Here is a 12,028-nt window from a genome sequence, read left to right as displayed (position 1 = left end):
TTAAATAGTCAATTATAATATTATATTTTGTTATCTAATGCAACAATGACATTGATGTACTTTAAGTGTGGCTTAAATGTCAAATACATTTTGTGGGATCATGCCAAATGCTCATTCTGTGGTGGCATAGTCTGGTACTCAACTTGGTAACCAGAGGGTTGTTGGTTCAAATCCAGCAGGACTTGATTCATTAACCATTCTGCTTTTGAGCAAGACACTAAGCCTATGTTTTTTCCAGAGAGACTTTCCCTAATTGTTCATTAAGTTGTTTTGGAAAAAAGCTTTAGCTCACTGACTAATTAGTAATCTATCTATTGTTGTGTTTTTGCAGAAAATGCAGAGCCGAATGAACTCAGGCACCTTTTCGAACAGAATTACTCGCACATCTACTATGTGTTCTTTGAAAACTTTGTCACCATTGAGGTTAACCTGAAACAGAAAGGTAAGAACCTGGTATTTTCATCTCATTTCTTATCTGTTGTGGAATGTCTCGATACCTTCATACCCTAATGTATGACTGTATCATTTTTGTTGCATGACAACTGACCGTGTGTATGCTGAGAGCAAACACAGAGTTAACCAGAAGTCAGAATTTTAATGAGCAAGTTTCCATGAAATGGTTTGTTATGGCAGAAATCAGGCAGCCTCCAGTCACCCGTGCCCAGTCACACAGGCTCATTATGTCTTGGAACACTGCACAGTTGCTTATTGAGTATTCAGAGAAATGCTTGCTGCTTTCGAACTGTCTTTTGATCCCCAAGGGCTGTGTGTTTTAAAATGTAGTATGCATTTTTGACCATTTTGAATGCTCGAATGTTCTACACCTTTATTTCTACAAAAAGTTGAGTGAGAAAATGTGACGCTGGACCACAAACGAGTCATATGGTATACAGGTATATTTGTAGCAAAAATACATTATATGGGTCAAAATTATAGTTTTTTTCTTTTATGCCAAAATCAATCATTAGGATATTATGTAAAAAGAGTATTTTCCATAAAGATATTTTGTACATTTTTCTACTGAAAATATATCAAAACTTGATTTTTGTGAGTTGATGCAGTTTCTAAGGACTTTATTTGGACAACTTTAAAGTTGATTTTCTGAATTATTATTTTTTTGCACCCTCAGACTTTCATATATCTCTGCCTATTGTCCTTTCCTTACAAACAAACCATACATCAATGGAAGGTTATTTATTCAGATTATTACTGGTCTTGTGGTACAGTGTCACAATGATTCTGCTGCTGATATAAAACATAAATTTGTGTACAGTTAATTATATTATATGCAGTGGCAAGAAAAAATGTGAACCTTTTGGAATTTCATAGTTTTCCAAATAATTTGTCATAAAATGTGATCTGATCTTCATCTAAGTCAAGGTTATTGACAAGCATTATTTGTATAAAAGTAATTACACACAAAAATATGTTATTTCATGTCTTTATTGAGAACAACCAAAAAAAACTCATAGTGCTTGTGGAAAAAGTATGTTAACCCTTGAGTTAATGACCTTTAAAAAGCTAATTGGAGTCGGGTTTAGGACACCTGGAGTCTTGTTAAGATAATACGTTTGGAGGTGTAGACTACAGCTACTTTGACTGATAAAAACCCCTTAAACATTTGGAGTTTGCTCTGCACAAGGAAGACACGCTTATGTGAGCCATCCCTCGCCAAAAAAAGCTTTCAGAGGAGCTATGATCAAGAATTGTTGCTTAACATGAAGCTGGAAAGGGGTATAAAGTCTTCAAAGACTTTAGAAATTCACCAGTCTAAGGTTTGGCAAACAATCTACAAATGGAGACGCTTTGGGACTTTTGCTACTCTACCAAAAAGTGGGCGCCCAGTCAAAATGACACCAAGAGCACAACGAAGACTCATCAGGTAAAGAAACAACCCCAAATGACAGCCAAAGATTTGAAACCATCATTGGAACTTGCTAACATATCTGTTCATGAATCTACAATACGTAAAACCCTGAACAAGCTGGGTATCCATGGCAGGACACCACAAAGGAAACCACTGCTTAATAAAAAGAACATTGCTGCACACCTGAAGTTTGAAAAAGAGCACATTGACACTCCAGCGGTACTGGCAATATGTTTTGTGGGCTGATGAAACTTAAGTGAATTATTTGGAAAAAAACACAGGGCTAAATGTGGCGTGGAAAAGGCACGGCATATCATCATGAAAACATCATTCTAACTTTAAAGTATGGTGGAAAAACATCATGATTTGGGCCTGCTTTGCTGCATCAGGGCCCGGCCAGCTTGCAATTCCTAAGTATATCAGACAATAGGCTTTTTGCCCTGCTGCACTACTTCCTGAACTTCAGCCAGCTCCTTGTTTCCTGTCTGCCATTATTGGACAAACTGATTAATCCAGGTTTGCCTGACCTCAGTAGTCACAAACAAACCGATTATTCCAGGCGTGCCTGACCTCAGTAGTCATAACAACAATAATCAGACACGCCTGGATTAATCAGTTTGTCCAATAATGGCAGACAGGAAACAAGGAGCTGGCTGAAGTTCAGAAAGTAGTGCAGCTGGGCATAAAGCCTATTCTTCAGGATAATATGAGAATGTCTGTACTTCAGCTGAAACTGTGTAGAAGGTGGGTGATGCAACAGGACAACGACCCAAAACACATGAGAAAGTCCACAACTGAATGGCTTCAGAAAAACTAAATCTGCCTATTTTAGTGGCCAAGATTTAGCCAACAAAGCAGTATTTCTGAATGACCTGAGGCCATGATTAAGCGTATTTGAAGCAAAAGTATTTGATGAATTAGCCGAGACCATTCGGTTTATATTGTTATATCATTTTTGACAGAGGTGGCATTTAGCGACTTTTGCATCTGAGCTCCTCAATTCTAATCCCTAATTCTTCTATTGCATCTAAACAGACGAAAAACGATACTAATAAAACTGCATGCCTAACAGACAGGAAATTGTTTCGTGCATTGTTTTCTACATCAATATAAGCAATGATGATAATCATATGTCTTTCTGTCAAAATGCCCTGAGCTTGTTTTGAAGCAACCCATGTTTCCATTTACTACGGACCAGATGCGTAATCCTTGTTTGTTGTGCTATTAATAGCAGTCCTGTGGCTTTCTGTGATCCCTTGCTGATATTCTCTGTGTTTTGTTCTTTTTCTTTTTGCTGTAGGTCACAAGTCACAGCGAGAGGAACTTGATTCTATTCTGTTCATTTTTGAGGTAAGCAATGTAGATAAAACACATTATCTTACACAGACATGTACAGTGCATTTCAACACTGTCGTTTCTGGAATGTAAACAGCATCGGACAGGAGATCATTCATTAATTGATGATTGATGTGCACTTGATGGATTATGAATTGTAATACACTCAAAGACACATGGCTATTATAACACACTAATAAAACAGGTGTTTCTTGCCGCACCCAACAGTGGGCTGAACAAATTGAGTCATGCATTAGCCTTATCTTACCTCATGCCCCATGAGTTTGTTTTGAAGACATATGGGTGTCTATTTAAATCCAGTATTAGACAAGTGTGGTGTCTGCTTGTGGGAAAACTGTTGCAACATTGTAGCCTGTTGTATTGCCATATAAAAGCAATAAGTGCATTCTCATCAGTTTTATAAATGTTTATGCGTATTACACTATCATTGGGTTCAAATCCCTTGGAACACGCAGTGATAAAATTTAAAGCTTGAATGCGCTCTAGGCCACTGTATATAAACTTCTGCCTAATGCATGAATGTAAATTTCAAACGTCTTTTTCCCTTGCAGAAAATCTTACAGCTGTTACCCGAGCGCATACAAGGAAGATGGCAGTTCCACAGCATAGGTAAACATTTCTGTTTCCCTTATCTATTTCTCTTATATTTTATTCAGTGTCTACTAATATGACACACAGTAGACAATGAGACGATACTAGTCCTAGATGTGTGAGAAGTGTTTGTGCTACAAGTTAAGCAATAGAGACACATTTGGCCTGGGGAAAAAGTGGCCCATCCTTAAATATTTTCGGAAATTCCAGGACCCATGAAATTATAGATTGTCCCTGGTTAGGAAAGAAACAGGGTTTGTATTGAAAGGTGGTCTTTCCTTTTCCTCTGCTCTAAAGCCTTGTAGCAGTAGGATACACAGACCACCGAGAGAAACAGAGAATGCCAAGGACCTGGGGACCAGACATACCCAGATCTGACCGAGAACTCTGACATTGCATTACAATAAACAATATGTAGAGAGTATTTAACTTATAAACATATATTGGCAGAATATTTCATTATATGTATAATGCAATATACTTTACTATAACCATGTGCAGTAAGCTACCCCTGCTCAATTCTAGCCCTGCTTTTGTTTATCAATAGGTCTCATTTTGAAGAAACTACTACACACTGGAAACTCCCTAAAGGTAAAAAAAAAATGCATGCAAAAGTGCTAAATGTGATTTTGCTGTTAGTGTAACATCACTAAATTTATTACACATCCCATTGTCACTTATAGTCCAGGGTGTTTTTCACAAACATACAAAGGTAGATGTTTGTAATGCCACTGATGTTTAATTATTATCTATTGCCTGGTTTTGTGTTTTTATGTGTGTTGTATAGATTCGAAGGGAAGGAGTGCGGCTGTTCCTGCTGTGGATGCAGGCTCTACAACACAACGCTCTAAAAGAGCAGCTATGGATCTTTGCCTGTCTGATTCCAGGATTCCCAGCACCGCAGTCCGAGTTGGGCCCTCGGACCCTGGATAATCTCATCAGTCCTCCGCTTAACCTTCAGGAGGGTTAGTGTTCATTCTACAAGCTCAATGTTACAAGCTAATTAAAACTAGCTTACCAATCTGCAAGCCTCTTATGTACAAAAAGTAGGCATTAAAGGGACACTCCCCTTTTTTTGAAAATATACTCATTTTCCAGCTCCCCTACAGTTATGCTGCCTTCACGTGCTATGGGAAAGATTATATTTTCCATTTGTGAACTGGTATTTACCAGCGTGTTGTGTTCAAGTGCATTTTCCATTTGTGAACTAGAATCTACCAGTTTGCTGCGTTCAAGTGCATTTTCCATTTGTGAACTGGTATTTACCATTGCTTTTGTTGTCATTCAACCATTCACAACGTTGCTGCTGCTCTCCGCCATTTTGAAAAGGTCAAAGGTAATCTCATCTCGGCAACTCGGGCATCAAAATATTTTACGAGTTGCCCAGTGGAAAATACCACATGAGGGGTGTTCATGTGCATTTTCCAAGTGGGATTTTGGTATTTACCATAATTACGATAGCACGTGAAGGCAGCATTAAACATTTGATTTTTACCGTTTTGGAATCCATTCAGCTGATCTCCGGGTCTGGCGTTACCACTTTTAGCATAGCTTAGCACAATTCATTGAATCTGATTAGACCATTAGCATGGTCTGGAGTGGAAATGTAAGGAGAATCACGAAAAGGGGTTCGCTTTCTTTTCGCCAATTTCAAAAAGTATTACCTGCCCCATATCTTCCCCAACGTCTCCAAGGAGACCAGTTTGTACAATCCTATTTTGGGTAAGACTCTTATGACAATGCCAGTTTTGTCCTCTACTGCAGGTCAAGTGACTCCAGAGGAGATCAGCCCCCTGGTGCCACCCCAATCCGGAGATAAATCCCAGGAGGATCTAACTGGTTACTTCCTGGAGGCTCTTCTCAAATACATGGTAAACCAGGTACTCTTCCCCTACTACTAACCCTGCTAATGCAAACATGGCTAATATTGACTTGGCGCTAATGCTGACGAAACCTGCTGGAGGGAGCTTACAAGGCACTGACTCCAGATCTGCATGCAGCTCTTCTTTCGTCGCAGAGGTCTGGACACTCGCGTGCCATTTTGATGCTTCTGCTGCACTGCTTCAGACCTTCCTCAATACACACAACAGTACCACACGCTGCCTGCCTCCACCAACCCCTCTTTCTTTAACAAAACACAAACTCGCTGCTGTTTCCCGCCGCAGTGCATGTGCTCAGCTTGTCATTTGCTCTCTGCCCCACAGGCCAAAAGTCTGGAGTGGAAATGTAAGGAGAATCACGAAAAGGGTTTCGCTTTCCTTTTCGCCAATTTCAAAAAGTATTACCTGCCCCATATCTTCCCCAACTTCTCAAAGGAGACCAGTTTGTACAATCCTATTCTGGGTAAGACTCTTATGACAATGCAATGACCCTTGATTTGAAAATATATACTAGAGTTTGGTTCCAAAACGCAATAAATCCATTTGGACTAATTTCGGTAAAAACGTGTTTTCAATACCAAGAAAGTGACAAGATGAAAACCACTATTTTCTCTTACAAACTTTCACATAGCATCTTTAAATTTTAAAAACATAAAAAATTCAAATCCATAATTAGATTTTCAAAGATTTATTATAAAAACAGATGATTTTTTCCACAAAATGCAATAAATCCATTGAATCAATATATAAATGTGCATTCATCTTTACCATGATATATACATTTAGTTGACTAGTGGTATACACTGATTAAAAAAATAAACATTAATGGCAATATTCAAAACACTTCAAGAACACTTTAAGGATCAAATGTTTTGGTCCTGCTCGATTTTCGTTGGCTTCAAGTAAAATAATGGAAAGTTTTTCATAAGATCCTCTGGGGTCATTGTGTTAGCATGACAGAAGCTTGATGCTGTCAGGAGAACAAGCAACAGCCGGCATTTTTCCGTCTCCTGAGTGCATCTTACGTAAATTATTAGATTTTGATGGCTTGCGTCGTTTCTTCCCCATCACAGAAAACCACCACAGGTTTATCAATGCCATCAAACTATTATTTTGTTTTTGTTTCATTGTTGATCACAAAGTACAAAGTAGATGAGAAAAACTAGAATAACGTGTGTATTCCGCACCGCCTTTTTCTTGTTTACAATGCATGGAATGGTGCGCTGTGATTTGTTGAGCAGATTTATTGCATTCTGTAGAAAATGGAGGAGTGGCGTTTATTGCTTTTTGGGAAAAAATCGAGAAAAGATGACACAATAACACAGCAGATTTTGGATTTTGCGTAAAATTAAGAAGTGACTTTTTAATACTGACCTGATACAATACTGATTTTGGCGGTAACTCATTTAAAAAAAAAAAAAAGACATTTATCACGTTTTGGAACCAAACAGTTCACTTATCTCCTAAAGATATTGATATTAACTAAGGTAACTTGGATTTGTGTCCTGCTTTACAATAGACATCCCGCCCATGAGACCAAAGCCTTACTACGTAGTTGTAAAAAGAGACCCAGAGACCAATGAAGCCCTTTACTGCACTAAAGAGAGCTTCCTCAATGCCAGAGTCATATTAATCCGTTGGCTGGTGTCCTTCTGGCTGGAGCCCAAGTCAAACACGGGAACACAGATCCCTGGCATGGAAGGAGAAAATGTGCCTAAGAATATCCAGGTAACAGATACTACAAACCTCAGTAATGTTTCAATAAGTGTAATACACATTTAAAGGTGACGTTCCAGACCAGGAACTGAAAATTTGTAGCATTGACCCTGCAATGATTGATCCATGAAGGGGGGGTGTCTTTTGGCGCTTTTCCATTGCATAGTACCTCATGGGTCAGGTTGTGCCAACTTACCTTACTTTGGCTTGGTAGCTTTTCCATTGAGTACCACTTTAGAGTGAGAGGGATTATAGGTGTGTTTTTATATTTGCATGACATCATAGAAAATGTGGGAGCGAGCAACAGAGGAAGTATTGTTGGAATGCTGTGTTTCCCATACATTCATTTATTTGTCAGTCTGCCACAAAATCAAAATTGACCACCACAAATAGATGTTTGCACATCGCGTTTATCACTACTTCTGTCTGAGTTTCTGTACAAACACTTGTGGCGCCAGTCGATGTGCCGCCGCAAACTGCAAGGAAAACCCTGGTATGGTGTTCCTGATTTTTAGCCTGTGGATGTTTTTCACCTCTTAAAGGAACTTACAACAAAGCACAGATGACAAAAGGTTTGCTCAAGAAGGTAAAGCTAATCTTACGTTTAGAGAGCAATGACACTGGTTGTGACTATTCTCTCAGACCAATCAGTATTCTACAGTGTTTTCACGTCACGTTTTCGTATCAGCTCAGCTCGCTTTAAACCCCAACCGTGGCGGTACTAAAAATAGTATCAGGTACTAAGTACTGTACCCAGTGGAAAAGCCCCAAAAAGTAAGGTAATTCGGCACGACCTTACCCGTGGGGTACTACGCAATGGAAAGGTGCCATTTGATCACCTTTTTTTTTATAAAAGCACAAAAAAATCATGATACACATGGCAAGGCAATAAACACAAACGATAGGGCTTTTAGGGCTTTTCACAGTATAACCAGCTGTAATGTATAATATTTTACCATGAATATGCTAATAACATACATTTTTCTAATATTCTTCCTGTTGCAGAGAGCGGCGGCAGGCTTAGCTGCCCGAGGAGAGGACGGAGGTCCGAGACAGGACTCTCTGGATGGTGGAGGGCCTGGTGAGCCGGAGCAGTCGCATTCCAACACCAGCACCCTCACCGAAAGAGAGCCCAGCACTTCCAGCCTCTGCAGCATGGATGAGGAGCATCTCACCGACATCGAGGTGGTCAGACGAGTTCTCTGCTCTTCCAGAACCAACGTCAACTTCATTACAGAGATCTTTCGACAGGTAATTCCTCTATGAGGACAAAGAGCTTTTTATAAGAGGAACTTAAGAGCTTCAACAAACCTAAACGGTCAACAAAGAGAAATGAGAAGTGTAAGCTGGATTGAAGAAGTAATGATAAGAGATCTTTGTTCTTTTGTAAGAAACATTGTTGATTGATGTTCACAAAGAGGAACCCCACAACCGTGTCTGATCATGCCAAAGATGAAGACTTACTGTTGTAGATTATATTTTTAATAATGTTAAGAATTAAGTTTCTTATTTAGGTTTAGGTAAAAAGCATACAGTCTAATCTGTCTTCTCATTGATCTCTTAAAATATACTGTTGAATATAAAGAGTGTTTTTATTACACAGGCATTTCTGCTGCCCATGTGTGAAGCCGCAGCCATGCGTAAAGTGGTACGGGTGTATCAGGAGTGGATCTCTCAGCAGGATAAGCCTGTGTTTATGAGAGAGCCAGAAGAAGACCGATTCTCAGACCAGCTGGACTCCGTCCATGAACGAGGAGCTGATGATGAGAAAGAGGTAAGAAACGAGAGGAACTCTCAGGCTGTTACTACATAGTAGGCCTGCCCAACATAATGTTTCAGCATTGGCATCCCAATGTGCGCCTCTGCAATAGTTAGATCGCAGAACATTTATTTTGAAAAAGGAAAACTATTTTGGATGTCTGCCAGTGTTACACTATATAAGAATGGTTCCAAAGGACAAATTACAAAAGCCTCTGTAAAAAATCTATGAGAAATGCAAGGCAGAATTTAAACCCATTAATGTGATCCGGTCTCATGCCGCAATTTCACACAGCAGAAAAACAAAACATCGCAATGTCAGTTTCCTCCCAATATCATGCAGGCCCAGATCAACACAATGTAGTGCCTTAGGGTGACCACATGGGCACTTGAGACATTCTCATCTAAATGTTTTTGGTACTTACCTGTAAGTTCTCCCAATTTTGAATGATCTCACCGTCCTGAGTGAGATGTTTCTATGGCGCTTTTCCATTGCATAGTACCCCACAGTTTTGGTCGCGTCAGCTCACCTAACTTTGGCTTGGTTAGCTTTTCCATCGAGTTTAGTAACACTTCGGATTCTACTGCTGTGACATCATACAAGTGAGGGCGTTGTTGGAATGTTATACATTCCCATACATTCATTTATTTCTCAGTCCACCACAAAATTAAAATTGACCACCACAAATAGATGTTTGCACATCGCGTTTATCACTACCTTTGTCGGTTACTGTACAAACATCTGTGGCGTTAGTCGTCGCACTCTGCTGAGTCTCATTTAAAGGCGCTCTATGCATTTTTCGTTATTGTCAAACAGCAACCCCTAGAGTCGTTGGGGAATACTTGCAACTGTTGTAATTTCCTGCAAGAACCGACAGCCGGATGATGTCAAAGTACCGCAAGAAGGATCCGAGAAATCATACGAAGTGTAATTTCATCTCGCTCTCGCGGCACCTTGACTTCATCCGTCTGTCAGTTCTAGCGGCGCCGCGCGAAGTCGAACAAGCCTAACATGTGTGACGTCGTTGCCGTAAAGCAAGTCGTGATTCTCGCGAGATTTGTCAGGGGCGCTCCTCTCAAGCTTGCATTGCTGGTTTTTCTAGCGGCGTCCTCCCCGGGCTTCAACAGAAGGGTGATTCACCCTAGTATGACTTTGTTTACCACCGAAATAACTTTGAAGCTGTTGTATTAAGGTAAAATAACTGCATAGTGTGTCTTTAAGTTTAAGCATATATGCATATATGTGGACATGCGCCTCACGAATGTGCCGCCACAAACTGCAAGTCTAGAAAAAGCTGGTATGGTGTTCCTGATTCTCAACCTGTGGATGGTTTCATCACTAAAAGGGAGTTTGGGAACTTACAGCATAGATGACAACAGGTTTACTCAAGACAGCGCAAGCTAGCACGAAGGTAAAGCTAATTATAATGTTAAAGCATTATAGCAATGACGCTGGTAGGGACGATTCTCTCAGACCAATCAGTAATCTACAGTGTTTTCGCGTGACGTTTGGTATCAGCTTGGGTTGCCGGGGTGAAATTAAAAAACTATCGGCTACTATGTACTGCACCCAGTGGAAAAGCACTCAAAAGTAAGCTGACCCGACCCAAACCATGGGGTACTATGCAATAGAAAAGCGCCATCAGCTGTGTATAGTGACATAAATGATTGACGTGCCGTGCAAAAAAAAAAACGGTTGTCGTGCGGTGTCTTGTCAGAGCTAAAATGCGTGTTGGATTTTTTGATAATTGCTTATGTTAGTTGGTAGATATTTTTTGTAGCAATCAATGTATAATGTGTTTGTTTTTATAGGATATGGGGCTGCCGGTATCCGTTCACAACAGAAACTCTAATTGGTGCAGGAGTAAATCATCTGACACTGATATGCTGGAGTACAATGTTCATGCTGGCGTTCAAGCTACACTACAGGTGACCACAGTTCTATCCTTGCATGTCAGGATTAACTCTGTGTAGGGATATGATCTACTTTACACAATCTTTCTCTTTTTGCAGGTTTTCGTCACCAATTCCTCTAATGTCTTCCTCCTCGAGTCCGCCAATGAGTTGAAGACTCTTCTGGAAGAACATGTTGACATGTGCAAGCGTGTGCTTAACATATACCGCAGTCTGGTCATGCATGAAACCATGAACCAAAAGACCTGGTACAAACATGCGTTATTTTAAAAGTTATTTTACTGAACCTATTAAAAATTAAAAACTAACCAGCTAGTCCTGTGTATGTTTTAGGGAGCAGATTCTGTTGGTGTTGCTAAGGGTAGCTGAATGTGTAATGAAAAGGCCTCCGTCCATCATGCCTTTTGGGAAAAAGGCTAACACTTTATCGGGCCGATTGTCCGGGGCAATTTTTCAGGTACAGCCTACAAACACGCAATGGCAAACAACAAGAAATGTGTTGAATTTTTTAGGGTTTTTCACAGATAAAGCTTAAGGCTAGTCCTGGACTAATACATGTGCTGTCTCAACTGAAAATAACTTACACTGACGGATCTTAAAATATGCCTTAACTTGTCTTAAAACACACACCAGTAACGTCTTTGTGACAGTCACAGTTTAGGGCTACTTTGATATACCTGAACTTCATACTTTCTCCCATCAGACTCTGATTGTGGCCTGGATCAAAGCCAATCTGAACGTGTACATCTCTCGTGAGCTGTGGGACGACCTGTTATCTGTGCTCTCCTCTCTCACCTGCTGGGAGGAGCTGGTCACCGAATGGTCCCTTACCATGGAGACCCTTACAAAGGTGCTTGCACGAAATCTTTACAACCTGGACCTGAACGAGCTGCCCTTGGACAAACTCAGCGAGCAGAAACAAAAGAAACACAAAGGCAAAGGTGAG

The 12,028-nt window shown here is 40.1% G+C and overlaps 1 protein-coding gene across 10 annotated transcripts in view; it reads left to right on the top strand.

Moving 5' to 3' along the window:
• ralgapa1 (Ral GTPase activating protein catalytic subunit alpha 1) overlaps positions 1-12,028 on the top strand; it is a 78,698-nt gene that overhangs the window by 5,340 nt on the left and 61,330 nt on the right. For 9 of the 10 annotated variants that reach the window (XR_010527392.2, XR_012335302.1, XR_010527389.2 and 6 more), the window contains exons 2-15: positions 332-442; positions 3,168-3,217; positions 3,775-3,832; positions 4,362-4,405; positions 4,602-4,779; positions 5,579-5,694; positions 6,019-6,157; positions 7,214-7,422; positions 8,416-8,661; positions 9,014-9,184; positions 10,981-11,097; positions 11,182-11,330; positions 11,416-11,539; positions 11,786-12,023. Coding sequence is in view for 7 of the 10 variants with exons in the window: in XM_065253380.2 (XP_065109452.1) it covers positions 332-442; positions 3,168-3,217; positions 3,775-3,832; positions 4,362-4,405; positions 4,602-4,779; positions 5,579-5,694; positions 6,019-6,157; positions 7,214-7,422; positions 8,416-8,661; positions 9,014-9,184; positions 10,981-11,097; positions 11,182-11,330; positions 11,416-11,539; positions 11,786-12,023 (1,950 nt within the window). In the remaining 3 variants the exon portion in view is untranslated. The remainder of the gene's footprint in view (positions 1-331; positions 443-3,167; positions 3,218-3,774; positions 3,833-4,361; positions 4,406-4,601; positions 4,780-5,578; positions 5,695-6,018; positions 6,158-7,213; positions 7,423-8,415; positions 8,662-9,013; positions 9,185-10,980; positions 11,098-11,181; positions 11,331-11,415; positions 11,540-11,785; positions 12,024-12,028) is intronic. The other variant, XM_065253364.2, reaches the window with a different exon arrangement.

The sequence above is a fragment of the Paramisgurnus dabryanus genome, chromosome 17 (genome assembly GCF_030506205.2).
Source record: "Paramisgurnus dabryanus chromosome 17, PD_genome_1.1, whole genome shotgun sequence".
Lineage (NCBI taxonomy): Eukaryota > Metazoa > Chordata > Actinopteri > Cypriniformes > Cobitidae > Paramisgurnus > Paramisgurnus dabryanus.
Note: the sequence above shows the minus strand (reverse complement) of the source record. Positions and strands in the feature narration are given on the sequence as shown.